This window comes from Helianthus annuus, chromosome 7 (genome assembly GCF_002127325.2).
Source record: "Helianthus annuus cultivar XRQ/B chromosome 7, HanXRQr2.0-SUNRISE, whole genome shotgun sequence".
In the NCBI taxonomy this organism is placed as follows: domain Eukaryota; kingdom Viridiplantae; phylum Streptophyta; class Magnoliopsida; order Asterales; family Asteraceae; genus Helianthus; species Helianthus annuus.
This window is the reverse complement of record NC_035439.2, coordinates 118,438,691-118,460,888: the sequence shown is the minus strand read 5'-3', so window position 1 is coordinate 118,460,888 and position 22,198 is coordinate 118,438,691. Positions and strand designations below refer to the sequence as shown.

Here is a 22,198-nt window from a genome sequence, read left to right as displayed (position 1 = left end):
CTAAGTATGTTATTTTGTACAAACCACAGGACTAACTATGTAATTAACTCTTAACGTTTTGAATCAAGAATCTACGATTCAAACAATAATTAATTAAGGGGTGAGAAGTCAACATTTAATATCAAGTAATCAATAAGTTAATGATAATTTAAGCTAGAATAGTTGCAATGCCGATGCTCGGTCATTGGTACAATTCTAAATGCATAAAGTACACATGATAGCAAAAGCATCTTATCATCGAGTCTAGAATGTGTTTCCTGAAATACAGTATATATACATACATATAATGTGTTGAATGGTGTATGAGTTTCTCTCAAGCTTATTGTGTTCATCTTATTATCTGCATTTGCACCTGCACCTTCTTGCTACAATCTACCGCTTTCTTTCTTTCAGGGGTTTGAGACACAAAAAGGTGCATGTGTTTCTGCAGACAAAAGATGCCATCTTGCATTCTGCTTTAATCTGCCATTTCTCTCTTTCTCTCTCTCATCAAAAGCATATGCATATACATATACATATATATACGTGTATGTGTTCAGTGTGTGTACATGGTGAAGAATAAGTGGAAAGAAGAAATGGTATTCATCATTCATACATCATGCAAAGGTAAAGATTTATAATGTTTTTTTATGATATGTTATGTATTTAGGGTTAGATCTGATATAAGTGATAGTAAAGCCTATGTTTTATGTTTGTTTGTCTTCCTAAAATCAAATTGTGCTGGATAATCTTGATGGGTATGGGTCAAACGATTCCGAGTCAAGTACGGGTCGTCAAACAACTTGCGGGTCAGCAAAAGAATGGGTCAGCAAAGGCTCAATTAATCTAATCGTGGGTTTGGTAGTTAGTTTTGACCGACTCTGTGGATGTGAATGTGTGAAGATGTGGCTAATTATAAGGAGTACGTGGAGTAGTGTATTTAGCATGTGGGTTTGTTTTCTTTTTATATAAATAGCATAGTAGGGTAAGGTTATTAATGTACTCCCAATTTCAATCAAGAAAGCAACAAGTTTAGAAAACACAGGCTTCTTTACGTGAGTTCTTTTAGTGTGTGTTTGTGAGTTAATCTTGGGCTTGAACCAACAAATTGGAGGGTTTGACTTAATTTCAAAACATAACTACAGAACATGATGGCACATACATCTTGCATACATTTGAGTTGAACAAAGGACCACTCATAAGGTTATGTTTTTTAATACCTTGGAGGTATATATATAGTATATGGTATGATTTTTAATGGTGCGCCAATAGATTGGCAAAATAATGTATTGTTTTTGATTTACTCACCTTTAAGGGAGAACAAAGGACCACTCATAAGGTTATGTTTGTAGAGAATGAACCTCCTCCTAAGCGGCGTGAGGGGAGACATGCACCACTAACCGCCCTCCACGTCAGCGTGTCCGGCTTCTCTCCTAATGGGCTCTCTCTACTTGAGAGTCGGGATGCACGTCCCCAGTCCTCACTGGCTTCAACACTCTCTCTCCTCCACATCTCCGCATCACGTGATGCTCTTCACGAGCAGTGCATTGGAGAATTGAAGGTGCAAGTCCTAATTTTCCCCTTTTCAAAGGTTAATTTGCAACTTCTTATCTTCTAACTTCTTAGAATGCAACTTTGTGTACTTGGAACATATCTTCCAATCAAATCAAGTATATAGGGGAAGACAACTTCTTGTTAATGTATCCAAATTCCTAAACTAATGTAATTAGACAATGGTGTATATATATCCAACGGATCTGCGATTTCTTTTTCATAAATGGTGTCTTTTTAAGTGATCCTTTCACAAATGGTGTAAAAAACATAACATTTCAAAATTAATGTTTCCAAAGTTGCGAACTCCGGGTTGGTGAAAATTTAAACCCCAAACGTAGGTGTGTAGTTGCCTTGGTGGTTTTTTTTTTGGTCAAACCGGGCTTTGAAATTAACTCCGGGGTAGTGTTTTTTTTTGGCTCACCATAGTTCGTAACCTAGGGTGGCTTTTTTGTTGCTCGCCGTCCATTTGCTCAACCTGGGGTTAGCAGGAACGGTTTGAGCCAAAAAAAAAAAAAAGCCGCGCCGGGCACTTTAGTGTTTGTTGTTTAGGGCCAAAGGGCCTTTAGGAGTTGTGGGTTGGTTTTGATTTAGGGCATGGGGTGCCTGTTTTTTGATATTGTAATCCGGCAATTGCACAAGTCTGGAATGTGATCATGACTTTTGAATTTTTAAGGACTTACAATGGAGGGGAGTAATTATCAGTTGCTAAGCACACCAAAATAGAAACTGGTGCTAGCCACATAACTTTTATGGTGGTTTTAGACTATTAATAAATGTCCAACAAGTGGGAAAACAATGTGATGGCTTTGTGGAGTGACATCGTCTCATTAACTATACTTGACAATGATAATGAGCAAATATATAAATTTATGATCAAGTAAGAAAGCTTGATGTAAGTCCTCAACTAGAACTTCTTGTAATGACAATGATGCTATGAGATTGATGAAAATAAGTCGAGCCTTTATTGAGCAACATATCACACTCAGTCTCATTCTAGTTAAGCTATTATTGAGTTCATGTTTAAACTCGAGCATAATTAACAACGAGCTCGAAATGTGAAATATAAACGATACAACTTAAAGTTTATATATGTGGGTTTTGTGGGGCAATAATAGTGGCAATAGTTGGGAGCCAAGTCTAAAGTTTTGAGGTGTGTACTTGGTTGACATCTTCGGGCTCCTTGCTTATTCAACTTGTATAAATGCATTCGTGCTCAAACTATGAGCTTATTAGGCCAATTTTGAATCTTGATCGACAATGAGAATAGTTGAACGTTATATGAGAATGAAAGTTGGTGCATGTCTTATGTTCAACAAATGTCTATTACATGTTGGATAATTCACATATAACTATGGAAATTGTAAATAGTTTAGCAAGAGTCCCTGGACAAATAGTTTAGCAAGAGTTCTTGGACTAATTGAGAACACTTGATAGCTTGTAAATGTCATACTTCACTAAGGGTATTGAGATGTAGCTAGACGTCCACCAAGGTCTGTGTTAATAAATGATCGAGACTTATGCAAGAGGGAGCCTGCTAGATTTCTATGATAACCTAAATAACAACATTCAAAAATACTTCTTATAAGTACGATCTAGAGAGTTACAACTTGAGCAACAAACAAAAAATATTTAAATAGTTTTAACACAAAACGATGACTACGATAAACTATTTGCGAAATAATTTATACAAGTTTTTTGTTTAATTTTAATAAATAAAAGAGTTTTTAATTAATTATATGATATTATGTTACAAGTTAATTAGTTAATCCCGTACTTAATAATTCAAAATGATTTTTGCTAGTTGATAACTTCTTAAGCTACTCTGTCACGTGTCACATTGTTAGCATTTCACCTAATTAAATCTCTCTCCTATTAAAGGCATCTATAATCTATCTCATATTTGATAATAATAATGATAGTAATTTTTGAACATTAAAATAAACAAGTTAAATATCATATTTTACTAATTTATTAGAGCTTACTAAACATAAGATTTCAATTATATTGTACTAGGTTAGAACCCCGTGTATTACACGGGTTGAAAAATGTGATTTATATATTAAATAACTAGCCTAAGGACCCGTGTATTACACGGGTTGTTAAAAGATAATATGGATTAATAATAGTTGTTTACATTAAATGTTATCACTATATACACATATTTAAACAGATCATGTAATAACTTTTTATTGACAATTATAACGTATATATTACAAATCGTTGAATATCTCTTTATACACCACATTAGTTGTTTTATCCGTAGGTTTTCCATTGTTGTCAAGTATGAGTATCTTCACACCATTTCTTGTTTTCACCCTTGATAAGGCAACATACAACTGACCATGAGAGAAGACTGGTTGTTTGAGGTACAAACCTACTCTTGAAAGAGATTGACCTTGACTTTTGTTGATGGTCATTGCAAAACATACGGCCAGTGGAAATTGTCTTCTTTGAAAAGAGAAAGGAATCTTTTTATCAGAAGGTATCAAGTTTAATCGAGGGATATATGTGCAAGTACCAATATTTGAACCAGATATTATCTCTGCTTCTATTACACGGTTGTGCAGCTTCTTTACTTGTAGCCTTGTACCATTGCACAATCCATTCCGTTGATCAATATTTCTTAATAACATGACTGGAACACCAACTTTAAGGACTAACCTATGATTAGGTAGGCCAGATATTTTAAGACCATTGAGCACATCTGGAGAGTAAAGTCTTTGTTGTGTAGAATTTACATCTTCAGACGGACAAAGACTGTCAGAACTAAGATACTCTTTTTCTTCACCAGGAAACATTGCTAGCAACCTGTCATTAATCTCATGAACAACTTCATTTTTAGGTGCAAGTATGGCCCGGTCACTAAAATAGTTATGGGCGTCTACGTTTTCCAAGATTGATGGATAAACAAAATCAATTAAACTTCCAATTGGATCAGATGGATCAGTAATCAAAAGATCTCGTGGTATTTCAATAGTTGCTTCTCCATCATTTGGACCACCAACGTTACCCTCACCCAAATCCAAAAGCCATTTGCCAAAACTATTTATTTGATCAACATCAGCCGTAGATCTTCCAACCGTTAACCTCATGTTTCTAGTTAGTCTTAGCAATTTACATTTACTCCACAAATAAGACGAACATAAGGAGGCATTAACAATCTCTTGTCTGCCACCATTTGGAACAACAGGTAATATTTGTCTAAAATCCCCTCCAAAAACAATAACTTTACCTCCAAAGCGGATTTCAGAATTTAGAGATGTGTCAATGTTGAAAACGTCATTCATTGTTCTGTCGAGCGCTTCAAATGCATGTTTGTGAACCATAGGTGCTTCATCCCAAATTATCAATTTAGTCTCGTGAAGTAATTTAGCCAAATCACTTTCTGGTTTTATATGGCATACGGAATCTTCAGTAAGATTCAACGGTATGCTAAACCTGGAATGTGCAGTCCTGCCACCATCTAACAACAACGATGCAATTCCACTGGAAGCCACATTTAACACGATTTGACCTCTTGATCTAATTGCAGCGGACAATGTTTTCCATAGAAAAGTTTTACCTGTTCCGCCATAGCCATAAAGGAAAAAAATCTGACCGTTATCACTGTTTACTGCTGCCATAATCTCTTCAAAAACAGTGCGTTGTTCATCAGTTAACATTGTCAAATGACTATCGTACAGATTTCCAAGGTATGTTGTATCATATGCCTGCTCCTCGTATATCAAACGACAATCGGAAATACCTGAAGACGACATATCTGGATATGGCATTGATTCAAATCTTCGCAAAGAAGAATTATTTCGCAATAAAAACTTTTCAATTTCGACCAACACATAGTTCTTCAGTTGGTGATCCGGAATTGATAACGCTACGAAATAAGAAAGAAAACAAATTCATCTAATGAATACGGAAACCATTTCATCATAATAAGATAAATTAAGTTAAATAATGATGAACAAATCAAATTATTTTTTTAAAAAAATATAAGTACTAAATTTCAGTGTAAACAAAACGTATCTGTCACTCGATGGTATTTTGCTAATCTGTAAACAAAATCGTCCGCCATGTATCTCCATGAAGTTTCCTAAACAACCTCAGGTCTAGAAAGACTACCGGATAACAACATCGTAGAAAATAAATTGCGAATGTATGAAGCGCTTCGAGTTAAATTTGCTTCTTTTATTGCCTCTACATATTCTGAATCATCATCTAAAAGGCCAAGTGCGTAGCAAGCATCTCTGTATGTATCGTAAACTTTACCATTAACTGTTTTAATGTCGTCAAACGATGTTGGTCCTCTAACCTTGTTAAGAAGAATTCTCAAGAAATACGCTTCACCTAAAGTTGGAGATACGGAATGAATCCTGCCAATTGATTTTTTCCATTTTCTTGGTTCCCATACTCGCTTGTCAAGCTTCCATACATAAAAAATAGGGAACTGAACGTATGTAAGTGTACGTGCCAACAGGTCATTTGGGTCTTTATTACGTTCCATCCATGATAGAAACATTGAAGATTTAACTGAAGGTTTGTTTAGAACGGAGTTAATATCCTCGTCAGGGCCGAAAACAACAGGTTGTTGGCCAGGTAAATGGAATGGAAGCCTCATAACAGAAGGTCTTCTATAATGTACCTCATTAGCAAATATCCTCCAAGATGCTTCGCAAGCTGATATATAGCGGCAATCGTAATACTCTTTGATCTCGTCTTGTGGTTGCTCTTCCGGTTGACTATCACCACGCGCAACAGCTATAGTGGCTCGATCAGGACCTTTATTGATGTATTTAAAAAGATATTTTATAGACGCGGCTTGATTGCACCATTCAACGTTGATATGAGCTTGATATCTTTTCAATAATTTTTTGTTATAAGGAACCACACTCCTGTTATCAAGCTCAATTTTATTTTTCACAACAGAAGAACCATTGTTTCTCCTTCTGTATAATGGAAACCCATTTGAATCAAGTGTTGTATGATCTTGAAACTTTTTTGGAAAGCCTTTTGAACACTTCATATCTACCATACATGGAGAGCTCAACCTAGCATTACCACATGGACCATGTATCATATACTCTTTCACCAGGATGAATAATTCTGGATCTTCTTCTCTTTTTGGAATTTCAGCAGATATAAATGAATCAACATGGTCCACAGTAGGTAATTTGAATTCAGGTTCCATGAATAAGCATAAATGTGCATGAGGCAAACCACGTTTTTGGAACTCGATAGTGTAAACAACTACAGAAAAATAAAACAAAGTGTTAGCTTTGATGATGACTAATAATTGAATTATTTTGTTAATATTACCTGCTGACGCTTTGCCTAATAGATGATTCTTTTTTAAATCTTTGCAGATAGAATCGAGTTTTATTTTGAAGAGTCTAGACAGGATATCAGGCCTATCTTCCGGACTAAGATTGGTGTCTTTGAGAAACCGTTGAACTTCTGGCCATTTTGGATTGCATGTTATGGTAATAAAATAATCTGGATAACCAAAGCACTTACACAGAGCCATAGCGTCTAAATAGTTTTGCATCATATATCGTGCTCCACCAGTAAAAGAAGACGGCAAAAAAATGCGTTTTCCAGCTTTAGATATATCATCTTGACCTTTACTTCGTAAATTACGGAGACTTTCATATGTGTCGGACCTAAGATCTTTTTGTTGATATCGTATGTACCTAAGTCTCTCGCTCTCTATCATAGTATATGCGTCAACCAGGAACTGCTGGAAAAGCCTCTTAGAATTAAGGATCAATGAAAACTGATTTATACGACCCTGGATACGATAGGCAAAGAACTCTCTCATAGTACACTTTGGACGTGTTTTATTAACAACATCAACAACACCTCTATGAGGGATATCAATTCTGTAGCCATCATCTCCGTAGGGAAACAGAATCGGATATTGTAGTGCAAGATATGATGGATGCAACTCACTAATTCTTTTTAGTTCACCTGTTCGAGTCTCAACTATAATATCTCTATTGTCAACCACATTTTCGATATCACCAACAATAAGAGCAGCGATCTCACCAGCCGTTGGTAAGTTATACGTGCGACCATCTTTTTCTCTTGCTCCAATTATTCGAAGCTTCACATTTACATTAGGGTTGTCTTGGAAGGAATCCCTAACTCTTCTATAAGTTTTGACCAACTCGTTGTCATTGTCTAGTACATCCTTTATATGTTCGATCAATTTAATATCAACATTTGCCGATGAAGAAGAAGACGCACCATCTGAACTCCTGTTACAAAATTGTTATCAAAGATTATTCACAGTCTAACAAAATATGAACTATTAATCTGAAAAAATGGATTTATGGTAACATATAAAATGGACTTTACCTAAATATTGATTGCCTGTTTGAAATTTCGTTTTCAGTATCATATATGTATAGTTGGCAAAATTTTGGTTGAGCTCCGTTGATTGGCATAAGACTTCCAATTGTATGATAATTCTCGCCGCTAATTCTAAAGCAAAAAGGACCATTGCCTCTGTTAACCGTCGAATCAACCTTACCACCCATTGAAGTAAATGCAAACATAGAATTGTAACGGCGAATATTTTTCAAAAAGTGCTTGCTTTCATCACCATTGTTAGTAAACAGAATCCGATAACTTCCTCTTGCATCTTTGTAATCTGGAAGCTCTACTATGCCATAAGAACAACAAATGAAATAACAAACTTTTCCATCCTTTTTTCTTCCTTTTCCTTTTTCTGCATTCCACAACTTTGCATTACATACTTCACAAGTAACGCATTGGTCACCATGGTCCAAATAATCTGTTGTGAAAATAAACAAAAAAAATTGTTAACAATTTTATTTAATAAAGAAGATAACATTATATCGACAAATTTTATACTTTTTGTGCATAAGAATACAAATTATTTGAAATGCACCTTTTGAAACACCTTTCAAGGGATCTTGAACCACAATTTGCTCTGTGGTAAAGTCAATAATTGGTATTGGAGAAGTAATTCGTGGCCTACCAATTAACTTACTTTTACCGGATGACAACCTTTCAAAAGAAGAATTTTGAAGAATACCGGAGGTGCCACTAAATGACGTAATGTTGCTAGCAATACGACCGGGAGTAGCGTCTGCTGGTGGTGTACCGTTGTTCGTAACACAACTTAAATTGCCTATAATATATATAAAAAAAACATAATCTTCATGATATAAATTTATATACAAAAACATTGAAGTGTATAAAAGTTAATAAGTATTTACTTGTTCCCATGAATGATGCAGTACGATTAGTAATGACAATTGGAGTTGCTTCTATATCAGGAGAGCGATGTATACTCCTATTGGAATATGATATACTATTTCTCAGAGGAGATGTTGTATTCTCCAAATTTACTTCCCTAAAGCGGCTGTTATCTATATATACAAATTATTAAAGATTATTATATAAAAATAACATTAAATAAATATATGATAACGTTGAATTAAACATATTGTGAAATGCAAGTTTAATAAAATAAGGTATTTTAAATACGGCTATTAAAAATAAAAAAAACAAAATACAAACAAACCTGCAGATAAAGCAGATAATTTTTGGGTAACGGTCGGAATAGAAGGAGAGGGTATCGAATCAGTTGTTATGACAATTGTATGGTCAACATTTGATGGACATCCATCTAATTTTGATCTTTTGTTATCCAATAATACTTTCCTAATTTTTCGACTATGTCTTGCCTGATCTTGTGTTACAGTGGGAACAACAACTAAAACAACAACATACATAAAAATTAATTTTATAAAGAATATGGATAAAAAAGCTAGACGTCAATGAACATGAATGTAGAAAAACAGGAAAGTAAAAAAAGTTAGTAAATTAGTACCATTAGTAATTGTCGATAATGGCCTTCTACCTCTACGAACTGTAAGGGAAAAATATAGACAGTTTAGCAAAACAGATTGTTTGTTAAGATATACATGATAAAAAATAAACGTAATACAATATAAAAATTAATATACTCATATGGTAAAGCAAAAAGATTTGAATATTTATAACAACTTAAATTACCATTTGTATGACCAGTTGTAATATTTGTAGATGCATTCGTATTTAAGATGGCTGGAACACCTGTAATTAACATGATTAAATTATGTATAAATATGTAAATAAAATAAAACTATATGAAATAAAAATCGATATTTAAATTAACGACATTACCGTTAGAAATGTTTTCTTTTCCTTTGTTGTAAGATTCAGATGAAAACTCGTTTTTTCTTTTAGACATTCCTGAAATCATAATGTGATACGATTTAAGCATGCGACATTCCAAAATTGTAGTAAAGTTTAAATATATTTAAGTATGACATTCTAAACATTCTTATTCTTATGTATTATATAGTAATTGATACGTCAATTATATTATCCTAAATTAACATTATACAACCACAATATAAATGCATCACAAAAATTAAAAAATTCACAAACAGAAACAAAACACAATATATGTGAATACATAACTTCAAATGTTGTATTAAACCAATGAAAAAAGAAAGTATAATAAGGTCTTTAGTTATTCAGTTTAAGATAGGATATAAGATTAAGCAGTTGAAACAATAATATAAAAATATTTAAACTATAGGAGACATAGTGGTCTCGATAAATAAAGCTCCTTTAGGACCAATGTAGTCATCAACATGTTGTAGGTACTCAAAAGATTCGTTGGAAAGGTCAACTTCTACAATATCACCCCAGATGCTTGTTATGAGCCACTTGTTGTCTTGAATTATATTATTCCTTCGACGCCTTTCAAGATAATGAACAACATGAGGCGTATCGAAAGACAACACCTTTACCCAAGCATCATCTTCAAATTTGAACAAATCAGCATATAGGTTTTCAGAACGTCCAACAACAATGACGTGCAGCTTCATTTCTATGCTCAAAAAATGTCCTTGCCAAGGATTCAAATCCAAAACTTCGGGAAAAGGAATTGTGCTGAAAGTTTCGGAGACAACGTCGAAAGCTACCATGTGTCTCTCACCTGGTGGAAACCAATAATTGGAAACCATAAAATAAATGCTTCTACCAGAATAAATTCCGGGAGACCATGAATAATATGTTGAAGCATAATTAGTGACGTTAAATGAATTTATCTTTCTCCATGACTCACGGCGACGTGAGTAAACTCGTGCAGAAAGAACATTACGGTAACGTTTGATGTGGAGAACTTTGAGATCGTTCGAGTCGTCAAAGTACATTCCACCGGTAGAAGCGTCTCGCTCAAAATTACGATCAAAGTAGTCATCGGCCAAAATTTTGTAGCGCCTTGTTGTTGGATTCCAAAGAATGAGCTCAGAAAACATCCTTTCATTGCAAATTAAGATCAGACCTTTAAAGGACGCTAAAACACGTAAGTATGAAGGATGGACGTTAGATGGAGAAATTATAGTTTTGCTTGTATCGGCTTGCAAATTACCCCCAACTATGTTGTCAACAATAATTGTGTTGTCTTTTAAGGAAAGAAGCTTCTTTTGTAGCGAAGTTATAATTCGCCTAGAATGCGTAATCTCAAAATTGTTATTTGATAGTTCATCACGAAAAAATTTAGATAGACACTTGAAACGGCCTATAGCTTTTGCAGGCAGCCTCATGAAAATCTCGTCCACAATCAATTCAGAACCAAGCTTCTCCATTTTATGATAAAATTTTGCTACAATAAAAGATATAAGAAATAAAAAAAAACTTTATGTATACATTAAAAAAAAACTATCTGTTATTTCTTGCTATAATTACACAATAAATTTTTAATTCAAAAACCTATTATGTATGAGAATAAAAAAAATTAAATATAATACAAAAATCACGTAAGCATGTTTGTACCTGTGTATTACAACATAGAAGAACATTAATTAAAAATCTATAAAATAGTATGAAAATATATAATAACGGAAATTTAAGTTGTTAAGTTAAACAATAAATAAATTTATACTAATGTTATTAGTTCAATGGAAGAATAACAACAAAAACAAATTGTAATTGTAATACACATTAAAATTTATATATGCTTATACAACAAAATTTTATAATATTCACTTAGTATGTGTTACATTAAACGAAATTAACTACAAACGGAGACAATTGCATGGTATAAAAATATAAAGCTAAAAGATTCAAAAATATCCAGTAACTATTATTTCTCTTAAACTTATTATGTATAAAAATAATCGGAATTAAGTATATCCGGAACCAATTGCATAGAATATAAAAAAAATCAATAAGTTACTGAATTATAAAAAATATTATTCCACATACGCATTAAACTTAATAATTCCGTATAACAATTTAAATTGTATTCTCGAAATAAGAGGTAGACTGAATACTAATACTAATAAGAGTACATGATCATGTAACGTTTACTCTAAAAAAAACATTCTTATAAATAAATAAAACAACAGTTGAAAAGAAGTCAAAGAATTTAGGTTGATATTAACGGACAATGGATGAATGATAAAATAGATAATAGCATTACCTTTGATCGTGTAAAATGGATTGACAAAAACTCTTAATGTTAGATGTGAATGAAACACAATGAAAGAAAGGTATTTATAATAGAGGGTGGCTTTGAAATTTTATCAATCAATTTTAAATTTCAAAATTTGGTAATGAAAATTTACTAAAATACTCGAATCAAGGTTAAATAATTTCTTTGATTTAGCAGTTCCCAAAAATAATGTAAACGTTAATTTATGGAAATAAGAAAAATTAGTTGTTCAAATTTAAAAGCTAAACGTATTGTGTAAACTTTGACAGCATATTAATATCTAAATTTGTAAAGATATTTGTCATCTAATTTAAAAACTAAAAATATGTATTGCATATCGATTGCTAAATATAAACGAAATCAAACAATTTAAAATAATTATTACAATATTTTGTTTAAATTTACAAAGTAAACACGTTATTCTTTTTTGTTTTTTTTTTTAAATTCGATATGTCTGTTTTAATAAAGATATTAAATTGAAAATTATATTTGTTTGTGTAAAGAAATATTAATGTCTCTATAGCTATCAAATAAAAAAATGTATCGGAATAACTTGTTTCAGAACTATGGTTGTAAACTATGTTGTAAAGTTATTAGGTATATTGTATGTAAAATCATAAATGTTTACATTGCTTATATTTATGCATATACTTATAATGTCTTTATATAAGTAATGAAACATTTAGAAAGAAATAATATGAACTGGATATATTAAATTCATTTAAAAAATCGATTGACATTAATTAATAAGTTTAACAAACATGGATTCCTATGATTATTGCAAGTTAATGTTTACGTTGATAAGTAACATTCATGTTAATACTATACATTATTACTTGGATAAGAAAACCCAATAACGCTACATACAAACAAAATGGTTTAATCAAGTTCTTGACAATTAGATTTAAAAGATCAAAGAGTAACATACAAACAAAAACGATAATGCTAAAGTACTGGTTCAAATACACAAAAGTTAACAAACCAACAAAAGTTTAGTTCATGTCAACTTCCACTTAACTTGGAAATACAAATATCAAAAGTTTTACTAACCGGATCGGACGGTTTTCAGTATTATGGTGTTTTTCGAAGTAACAAAGGTGAAATCAAGCATCATACCATCAATCAAGTTGTTGTCATCCATGAATTTTTGCCAGTTTTCAACAGAATAACGCTTCGCAGTTCCGTTTTTTTCAATCTTGGCAGTGTAAACAACAACCTCACCTTCCAAATTCTGAACATTCAATGAATGTCTCTTCTTCTTGAACCCAGCTCGATTAGCAACTTCGACGGGTAGACGCTGCATTAACAACAGACATTCCTTATCAACATACGTTAAAAATAAACAATATTTAAAATTAATTATTAACTGCCAAAATGTATATCAGATTTTAATATACTACAAATCATACCAGCCTATATTCTCCTTTCCGAGTAAAGTCGAAAAATTCCGAGTCCGTGTTAACATTCCTCGTTTGTACCTTCTTCGGCGGGCTAGACTTCTTCACTTGTTTGATCTTTTTATCCTGATAGATGTTAAAAAAAAGTATACTAAATAGTTATTATCGTAAAAAAATTAAAACAGTATCATACACAAAATGAGCGTTTTCAAATACACGGTCGTACTTAACACGGATACATACCTTGAAAGTGCAATGAACAACATCTTCTCTCGTTTTCGTTGGTTTGAAAAGTTCTTTCTTAATCATGATACCTTTTCCTTTATGAATGTCAGGTAGCTTCGTCGATACACATATCAATCATCAAACAATAAAAAAAATTATTATAAATATATAACTTTATTATATAACATCCTTAATTTCATTATGAAGTGTAAACATTATAAATACTAATATCAAATACAACATTACCTTGTTATCTGTTTTTAGTTCATGTCGGATGATGTCGCCAGAATGTGTACCATATGCCTATAACAAAAACATCGTTGTAACTTCAGAAATATTATTTAATAAAGTCAGGTGTATATAACAAAATAAATAAATAAATAAATAAATACCTTGTCTAACTCATCAACAAATTGACCATGACTTATTTCAACAACCTCATCATCATCAACTGAATCAACTTCGTCAACCAAACCAACAGGAATACAATCACGATAAACTGATAATTGAAAGGAAACATTATCAATCTTATTAAAAATCAATAAATCTTCATCAACGATTTTAAGCCTTTCGCAAAGAGTAGGCCATCCGTCCGTGAATGCATAGCAGTTATGTATTTTAGCAGATTCCACAGACCATCGATTACCAGCAGCTAGTATTTCATAAGTGCCGTTTAGATTTTCTTTTTGAAAAAACTTTTTAATAAAAGCATCTGGAATTACCTGTATTAAATGAAACTAAAATAAATAACTTCCCGCGAATGTTGATTCATTATAGTAAACATAACTAATAATATAATGTAACATAAATATATACTAAATAACATGTATACTGTTAGATTAATAGTGTGCAAAAGTAAATAAAGATACATACAGTTAAGCCCAATTGTGTGTATCGCTGATATGTGAAATACGATTGACCGCATACACCGTCAATAAAAAACTTCAGTTCAAAAACATCATGTAGGGTCGACTTGAAAACCAAGAGTGAATCCTTTTGCAATTGAAGGCCTTTAACAACTACTGCCCAACCATCAGCCAAAGACGGTCTAGAGTCTAATGTTTTCATAATTACGGTCCAAGACTTACCAGATTCATGAACGATTTTGAGATGAATACGTGGCCATGGACGACCCCAATGTTTATAAACATAACTGAGAGGTAACTCCTGATCACAAAGATAATACTATTAAGTATATATAATGAACTTAAATAAATATTATATGAATTCGGGTACAAAACATCATAGTATTCATTAAAATGTAATTAATCATACCAGCTTTAAAGAGTTTGGATCTTCTAGGATCTTGACAAACGAAACATTCATGAATTCACCTGAATTTTGAAGATATATATATTTTTTGTTACATCTTAACATATAAAGTTGAATTCATGAAAAAAACAAAATGTATCAGGTTAACAAAACATACATTTTCTTTCTTATTACATTCAATCCGATAACTAATTTGTAACAATCAGAAATCTATTGTTCCTAATAAAGGTTCTATGAGAATCTAACTGAATGACTACAAATCAAATAATCAATGTAAATAATGTCTAAAATACGGTTGGTATGTAAACAAAATTTGAACAAAAGATAACTACAAACACTCAATTTAGGACAAATAAAGACTGAATCTTACAAAGACAAAACTATAATGATTTTGAAATCTAATGTTCTAATAACTGTATCTATGAAATTATAAATGAATGTATATAATGAAGAAATCATAACAAATCACAACTACGAACAATAAATCCCAAACAATTAAAGATTCAACCCTAAAAAAACAACACTACAACCGGTTTAGATATAAAATATCTAAAATTATATATCATCAATCAACGATTCAAACGATTAAGTAACAAAATAAAAGAAAAATCGCGGTGAAGTGGAATGTTATTACCTTTAGATGAGGAATCCATCTAAGACAACTCCGACGGAAAGCTTAAGATCGGTGAAAATGGAGAGTATCGGAGCCCTAGTTTCCGTCGCCGGTGAAGTGACTGGTCATGAGAATTTGAGACATGCTATGATGGTATAGGTTGCTATGTAATGATGGACTATTCTCTTCAAGCAACCGTCATTTAATATTTTACACAATCAACCCACAAAGTTTTAAAAATTACATTAATAATGGATTTCTATTTAACTTACAACAACATGTTTTTATCTTTGTATGTTACAAATTACAAACTATGTATATAAATATTAATGGTTTTATTGGCTAAAACATCATTACCTAACAAATGAATTAGTAAAAATAAAATCTAATTTACATTCTAAAGTTAGATGTTTAGGTTTACTTAAATAAATATGGTTGTTAATTACAAATAAAAATACGCCAAAAATAATGAACTTGACTTAGATAGATGTATAAATAAATTTGAATTATAATTAAAAACATTAATATATTCAAATTTGTGATTACAGAGATCGACTTGCCTTTTTTAAATACAAATCGAAATTTTTTTTATAATGCAAAACATAAACAATTATATAAAGGATATACTTTGCATATTCAGTCATATGTTTTGAAGTTTATAAACAATGGTTTATATTCCTTTCGATATTATACTCTTTGAAATCTTGATTAGGCTCAATGTAAGATACATTTGTCAAAACAAATGTGTGTGCAAACAGTGGAATGAAGGGCTAACATCATGGCCGTTTGAATGGTTACACGTCAACTACGCTAACGAATGTCTGGTATTATATTATAGTTGTTTTTTTCTAATTTTCAAAATTTAAATTAAATGTATGAAAATTGTTGGATTTTTAATTGAAATTTATTTGCCAATTATACACACAGGAAAGTTTTTGGGAGGATTGCCTATCGTTAAATGGAGAACATTATAAAGATTTTTTTACTTCTGAATCGAAACGGAAGAAAATAGAAGAATATGAGGCAATTGAAGAAGATAAAACGATTGGGGAAAAAAAGAATTAGTATTTTCGAACATTAGCGTTCTGGCTTTTTTGTTTGTAATAATAAGTGTTTCCTATGTTTGAATAATATTATTAGTTCTAATTTTGAATGGATTAAAAATAAAATTGCGGTATGCAAGTCAATGGGTTTTGATTGATAATAATACATACAACTAATACAAAATATATATAATAAGAATAAATAACATTGCAAAACAAAAAAATAAAATAAACATTGTGCTTGAATATATGAAACAAATATTACGATTGATAAATTATTCATTAATCCTAAAAAATGATCAATAATAGAAATATTCAAAACATGTAAAGACAACGTACACCCATGCAGGTTCTCAAATGTCAAAAGGATCTGGAAACATGCCTTGTTCCAATAGTTCATCCTAAAACATATATGATAAATAAATTTAACAATAGGTATGAAGAATGTTAACGAAATACTAATATTGTAATCATTGAAATTATGTAACAAATTTATTATCTTACCACTCTACTACTAACGCGATTGGTGTGTCTCTGTAAAAACTCAAAACTTGACAGATCTTCATACCATTTTTTGCATACGCTTCTAAACCGACATATTGATTTCATAGGAAGCCTAACAAAAATTTCCATCATGACAACATCAAACGGAATTTGTTCCATTATATGGAATACCTAGAAAAATAAAAACGTATAATAAAACATATATTACATTAGTTTGTATATTCCACATGAAAATATATTTTGTATAAATTACAAATTTTGGATAATACCTGGTTGAAGAAACAAATGAATAGCTTAAAACTGCATATATAATACATATGTATGTTGTAATTTATATTCATATAGAATGATCTTATAAATAGAAAGTTATGTTATTAAGGTAAATTTAAATCAATTTTGGTAAAACTGATTGGGTTTATATTATTGTAATCGAATACTTTTGTACATGTAACCAATAATCATAAATTAATACATTTACCCATATTATCTCTAACTATACTTTCAGTGTATATTTCAATAATTAAATTGTCTTATTTTTAAAATGGCTAATTGTAACTTTATATTACATAATCAGAAAAAATCATTGTAACTAATACTATGTGTTTGTGCGTATTCGATATAAATTATAGATTTTAATTTAAGAAACTTTCCGTAAATTTAAAAAAAATTAAACATAGAATTGTATATCTCTTTATATTTTAACTAAATATCGTGATTAGTAGTTAGTATATTAAGATAATGTATTAGTTGAAAATAGAATTATAACTGGAATGATATATAACATTATTTTTTATCAACATATTTTAAGTAATATGGAAACGTAACAATTATAATAAAACAAACGAATATACGATAGGTAAGTTGTGCTAATTAATGAATTCGGACAATTAATTTAAAAAACAATAAAATTAACAATTTTTTAAACTATATATAATAAAAGTCTATTAGTTATTAACTACTATAAATAACAATTATTATAATTATAGACCTTTTTTTTAAATCATGTTAAAAGTTTAAACGATTGCGATAAAATTGTGTTTACAATGCTTTTCGATGAAATTAATAACGTAAATAAACAGCAAACAAATGTCAAATCAATACCGGATGTAAAAAAAATATATATATATATATAAAAAAATTTAATATCTAGCATATGAAAGGCAGATAACTTGAAGTTTATGTCATAAACTGTAACAACTTTCATATCTAGTGAGTACGCCTAACGAAGGGTACAACCAGATCAACACTCAACACCTGCTCGTTTTCATCAAAAGAATAGTGAACCCTGTCACGGACATTAATTCTAGCAGCTTTCATAAACTTCTTCCAACTGGTAAATGCGTATCGCCAACCTCCGTCGGATTTTCTTTCACGTCTGGTACCGTTGGTAATTTCATGTGGCGGATCCAAATGCATAAGCCTAACGGTGATATCTTTTAAACCTTCATCAAGTCTAGCCATCCGTGAAACAGGATCAGGAATCCTCTGTATTGTCGTAAAAATAACATTATTAATACATATGAACCTAAACCAACAATGTTTATTAATAAACAACAAACAGTAAGAAATGTATTTTAGCAGTTTAACAAAATAATATTAGAACTTACAAAATAACGATCACCAGCCGTACGAATAAAACGACGAACACCCCCATGTATTTGTTCATTGACTTCATTTTCAGCATCGATAGGTACAACATAACCCTTAAAATTAAATATATAAAATGTATTACATTAACATATATAAAGCATGCAATTAAGTAATAAAAAGTAACTTACTTCGTCGACATCCACATCAGGAAACTTCATCTCAACACAGTTTTTCCCAAAAATTTTTAAATAGAATAAATTACCAAACCCTTTCGTAAATAACAAAAGACAGTCGTCCGTCAACTGTAACTGACTAACAATTACATCAAAGCCAACTGTAAACCCGACTGTACCATCAGACGTTTCAATCACAACGTCATAAGTTTTGTTGTCTACTATTACCGTAGATATTACATCATTTGAAGAATAATCATAAACTTTTGGCAAGATACATTCAGGAATAGCCTGTGGGAATGATAAAAAAAGGAAAAAAAAATTGTATTTAATAATAGTGACGTAATACATCAATATATATCAAAAAAAAATAAAAATACTTTATCTTACGTAAAAATGAGATGATGGAGGAAGCATATAAGTCCAGAAACAGCCACGACTAACCCCATCAACAAAATATGTTAATTTAAAGGTAGTAGGTTCTACAGGATTAAATACTACCAAACAACCTCTGGTTAGGCGTAGATGTTCTACAACTTTGGACCAACCGTGAAAAAAGAATAACTTTCTTTTAGCAGCTCTTAAAGAAACATTAAATAACCGGCCATCTTCAGTTTCTATCGTGACATTTGTAGGGCCTTGGTCTACACCCCATAGTTTGCACGCGGCGTCGTCCGGAATAGACTAAAAAAACAAACAAATACAAAATTAATTATTAGTATAATAAGAATATATAAGCAATACAATAATATTAAAGTGTATCTAATAATGATAAAAAAACAAAATAATAAATATAAATTATAAGGTAAGTTATCAAAATACCAAAATAACTTCGTCAGCTACATTCATTAGCCTACAGAAGCAGTATCCTATGAAACTGATTTTAAAATTACAACATTAAAAAAGAGTAATAAGTAAATGTTAGTGTGAGAAAAATAAACAAATTTGAAAAAACATACAAAGATAATGCAAATTACATGTTACATAAAGTAACAAAATTCAAAATAAATACCTTGATGACCCTTCAGCCATAAGAAATACCTACAAAAGTACGTTACATAAACAAAACGTATCTATTGAGTCGTTAAAAAAGATATTACTAACAACATAAATAATATGTCAACATCATCTTATAATATAAAATAGATATGTAATAGTTTCTTCATGATACGTCATGTTTATAACATAATTGAAAAAAAAAGGAAACATATGATATAACATTATAATACATCGAAAAAAATTAATCAAACCAATTTATTTACAAAAACAGTTAACAAATTTTAACACTCTTTAAAATATACAATAATGGTATACGGTTATGAAATACATATGCCGTTTGATCAAAATTAAATAACAATACGATTTAATTAAGAATTATATTACATCAATTGTAAAAAAACTTAATAAATATATTTATGACAAACGGATTAAGATTTTCATAAAAATTACAGTCAATAAATAAAAATTACAAAAGAGAATAAAAATAAAAAATAATATATGAACGGTTATCGGATTTAGGGATTTGCATATACGACATATAATTTAACAACAACATATTATGAAGACAAAAAAATTAAGAACTCTTAGCAAAACTTACAGATTTATGATTAAGTAAACATAAAGATAGTTTAAATAATTTCAATAAAATAAAAAACAGATGAATACAGATGGAATTTAAAAAAAACAACTTACAGATTTTTAGATCGATATGTGAAATTCAGAACTCAATTGAAAAAAAAGAAAATGTAGATGAACACGGTTAGGAATGTAAAACCATGTATATATGTAGCTCCATTGAAGTAATGAATTGTTATATGGAAACCGAGTGTTTTATTGGAATATGATTGGAGTGAAGTTGAAAAGATTATTGGAACAATAACTGAAAATATAGTAAGCAAATATTTTTTCGAATATAACATCAACATAATTGTAGAAACAGTGACTAAATAAAGAAACGGACTTTAAATTATTATTTCGAAAATTAAATAAATATTCGTTAGAATGTTTATATACAAAAATTACATTTTTCTATAATTAGATTCAAAACATTAATATAATAATTTCCATATTGAAAGCATATTTTGTAATGAAATATATATCTAATTTGTATAATCAATTTTATACGAATTTTTTTTAAAAAATTTCCATATTTATTGTTTATGCTTAACATTTTATTACAATCTATTATCTATATTAAAAAACTTCAAAAAGATATAATTTTTTTTATTATAAGATTTGTAATTTTATTAGGATGGATCTTAATCGACGATGGTATTTGTTAATAAGGAATACCGTCACGACAATGAATGTTAAAATACGTAATTTAAAGTACACGTTCATTGGATATAATAAAATGTGAAACATAATAAAAACTCTTTTATTATTAAATTAACGAAATGATAAAATTTGGGATACTTGAAACAAATTAGATAGTTGGAGTAACAAAAGATGAAACAGTATCAAATAAATTCCTAATTTTTAATCGGAAGGCGAAACAATTGTCTCCAAAAATAATGCGCCTTTCGGTCCGTTGTAGCTGTCAACATGTTGGATGTAGTTAAAAGAATCATTGCAAAGTAGAACTTCAACAGTATCTCCACAAATACTGGTTATCAACCACTTGTTGTCTTGAATTACATTTGTCCTTTGCTGAGGGTCCAAATGTTGAACTATGCGAGCCTTATTGAAAGAAAAGACCTTGATCCAATCATCATGTTCAAATTTGAACAAATCTGCAATTAGTTCACCAGCATATTGAACGACAATGACATGGAGCTTGTTAGAAATTGTTAGAAAATGTACTTGGCAAGGATTGCCTTCAATACGCTCCGGAAAACGAAGTAAACTGAAAGATTCAGAGATAACATCGAAAGCAACTATGTTCCTTTCACCAGGTGGAATCCAGTAATTGGAAACAATGAAATATATTGTTTTCCCGGAATACACTCCAGAAGACCATGAATAAAAGTTTGAAGCAAATTGACTTCCGTTCAAGAAGTTTAATTTTCTCCATGAGTCATGACGTGGTGAATATACACGAGCAGTAACTACGTCCCAGTAACAATTAATATGAAGCACTTTTAGGTCGTTGTCCTCGTCTAAGTACATTCCACCCGTATCGTTATGTCGACCAAAATAACGAATAAAGTAGTCGTCCGATATTAACTTAAAACGTCGCGTCATTGGGTTCCAAAGGACCAGGTCATTACTTTCATTGTGAATCCTTTTAATGGAAACTAAAATCAGACCATTAAACGAACATATAATGCTTAAAGAGGATGGATGAACTTCCAAAGGGAAATTTACGGTTTTGATAGTATCGTCGCCTAAGTCGC

At 30.7% G+C, this 22,198-nt stretch overlaps 1 protein-coding gene and 1 long non-coding RNA gene across 2 annotated transcripts; one reads left to right on the top strand and one right to left on the bottom strand.

Annotated features, from left to right (window-relative positions):
• Positions 1–230: 230 nt before the first annotated feature.
• LOC110877609 lies at positions 231–1,757 on the top strand. Its single transcript, XR_002557161.2, has 2 exons — positions 231–606; positions 1,332–1,757. It is a non-coding gene; the product is annotated as an uncharacterized LOC110877609 (long non-coding RNA).
• A 1,986-nt stretch (positions 1,758–3,743) lies between these two features.
• LOC110875652 (ATP-dependent DNA helicase PIF1-like) lies at positions 3,744–5,291 on the bottom strand. The gene has a single exon (XM_022123851.1). It carries the CDS (start codon positions 5,289–5,291, stop codon positions 3,744–3,746), a length of 1,548 nt encoding a protein of 515 aa, XP_021979543.1.
• Between the last annotated feature and the right edge of the window lie 16,907 nt (positions 5,292–22,198).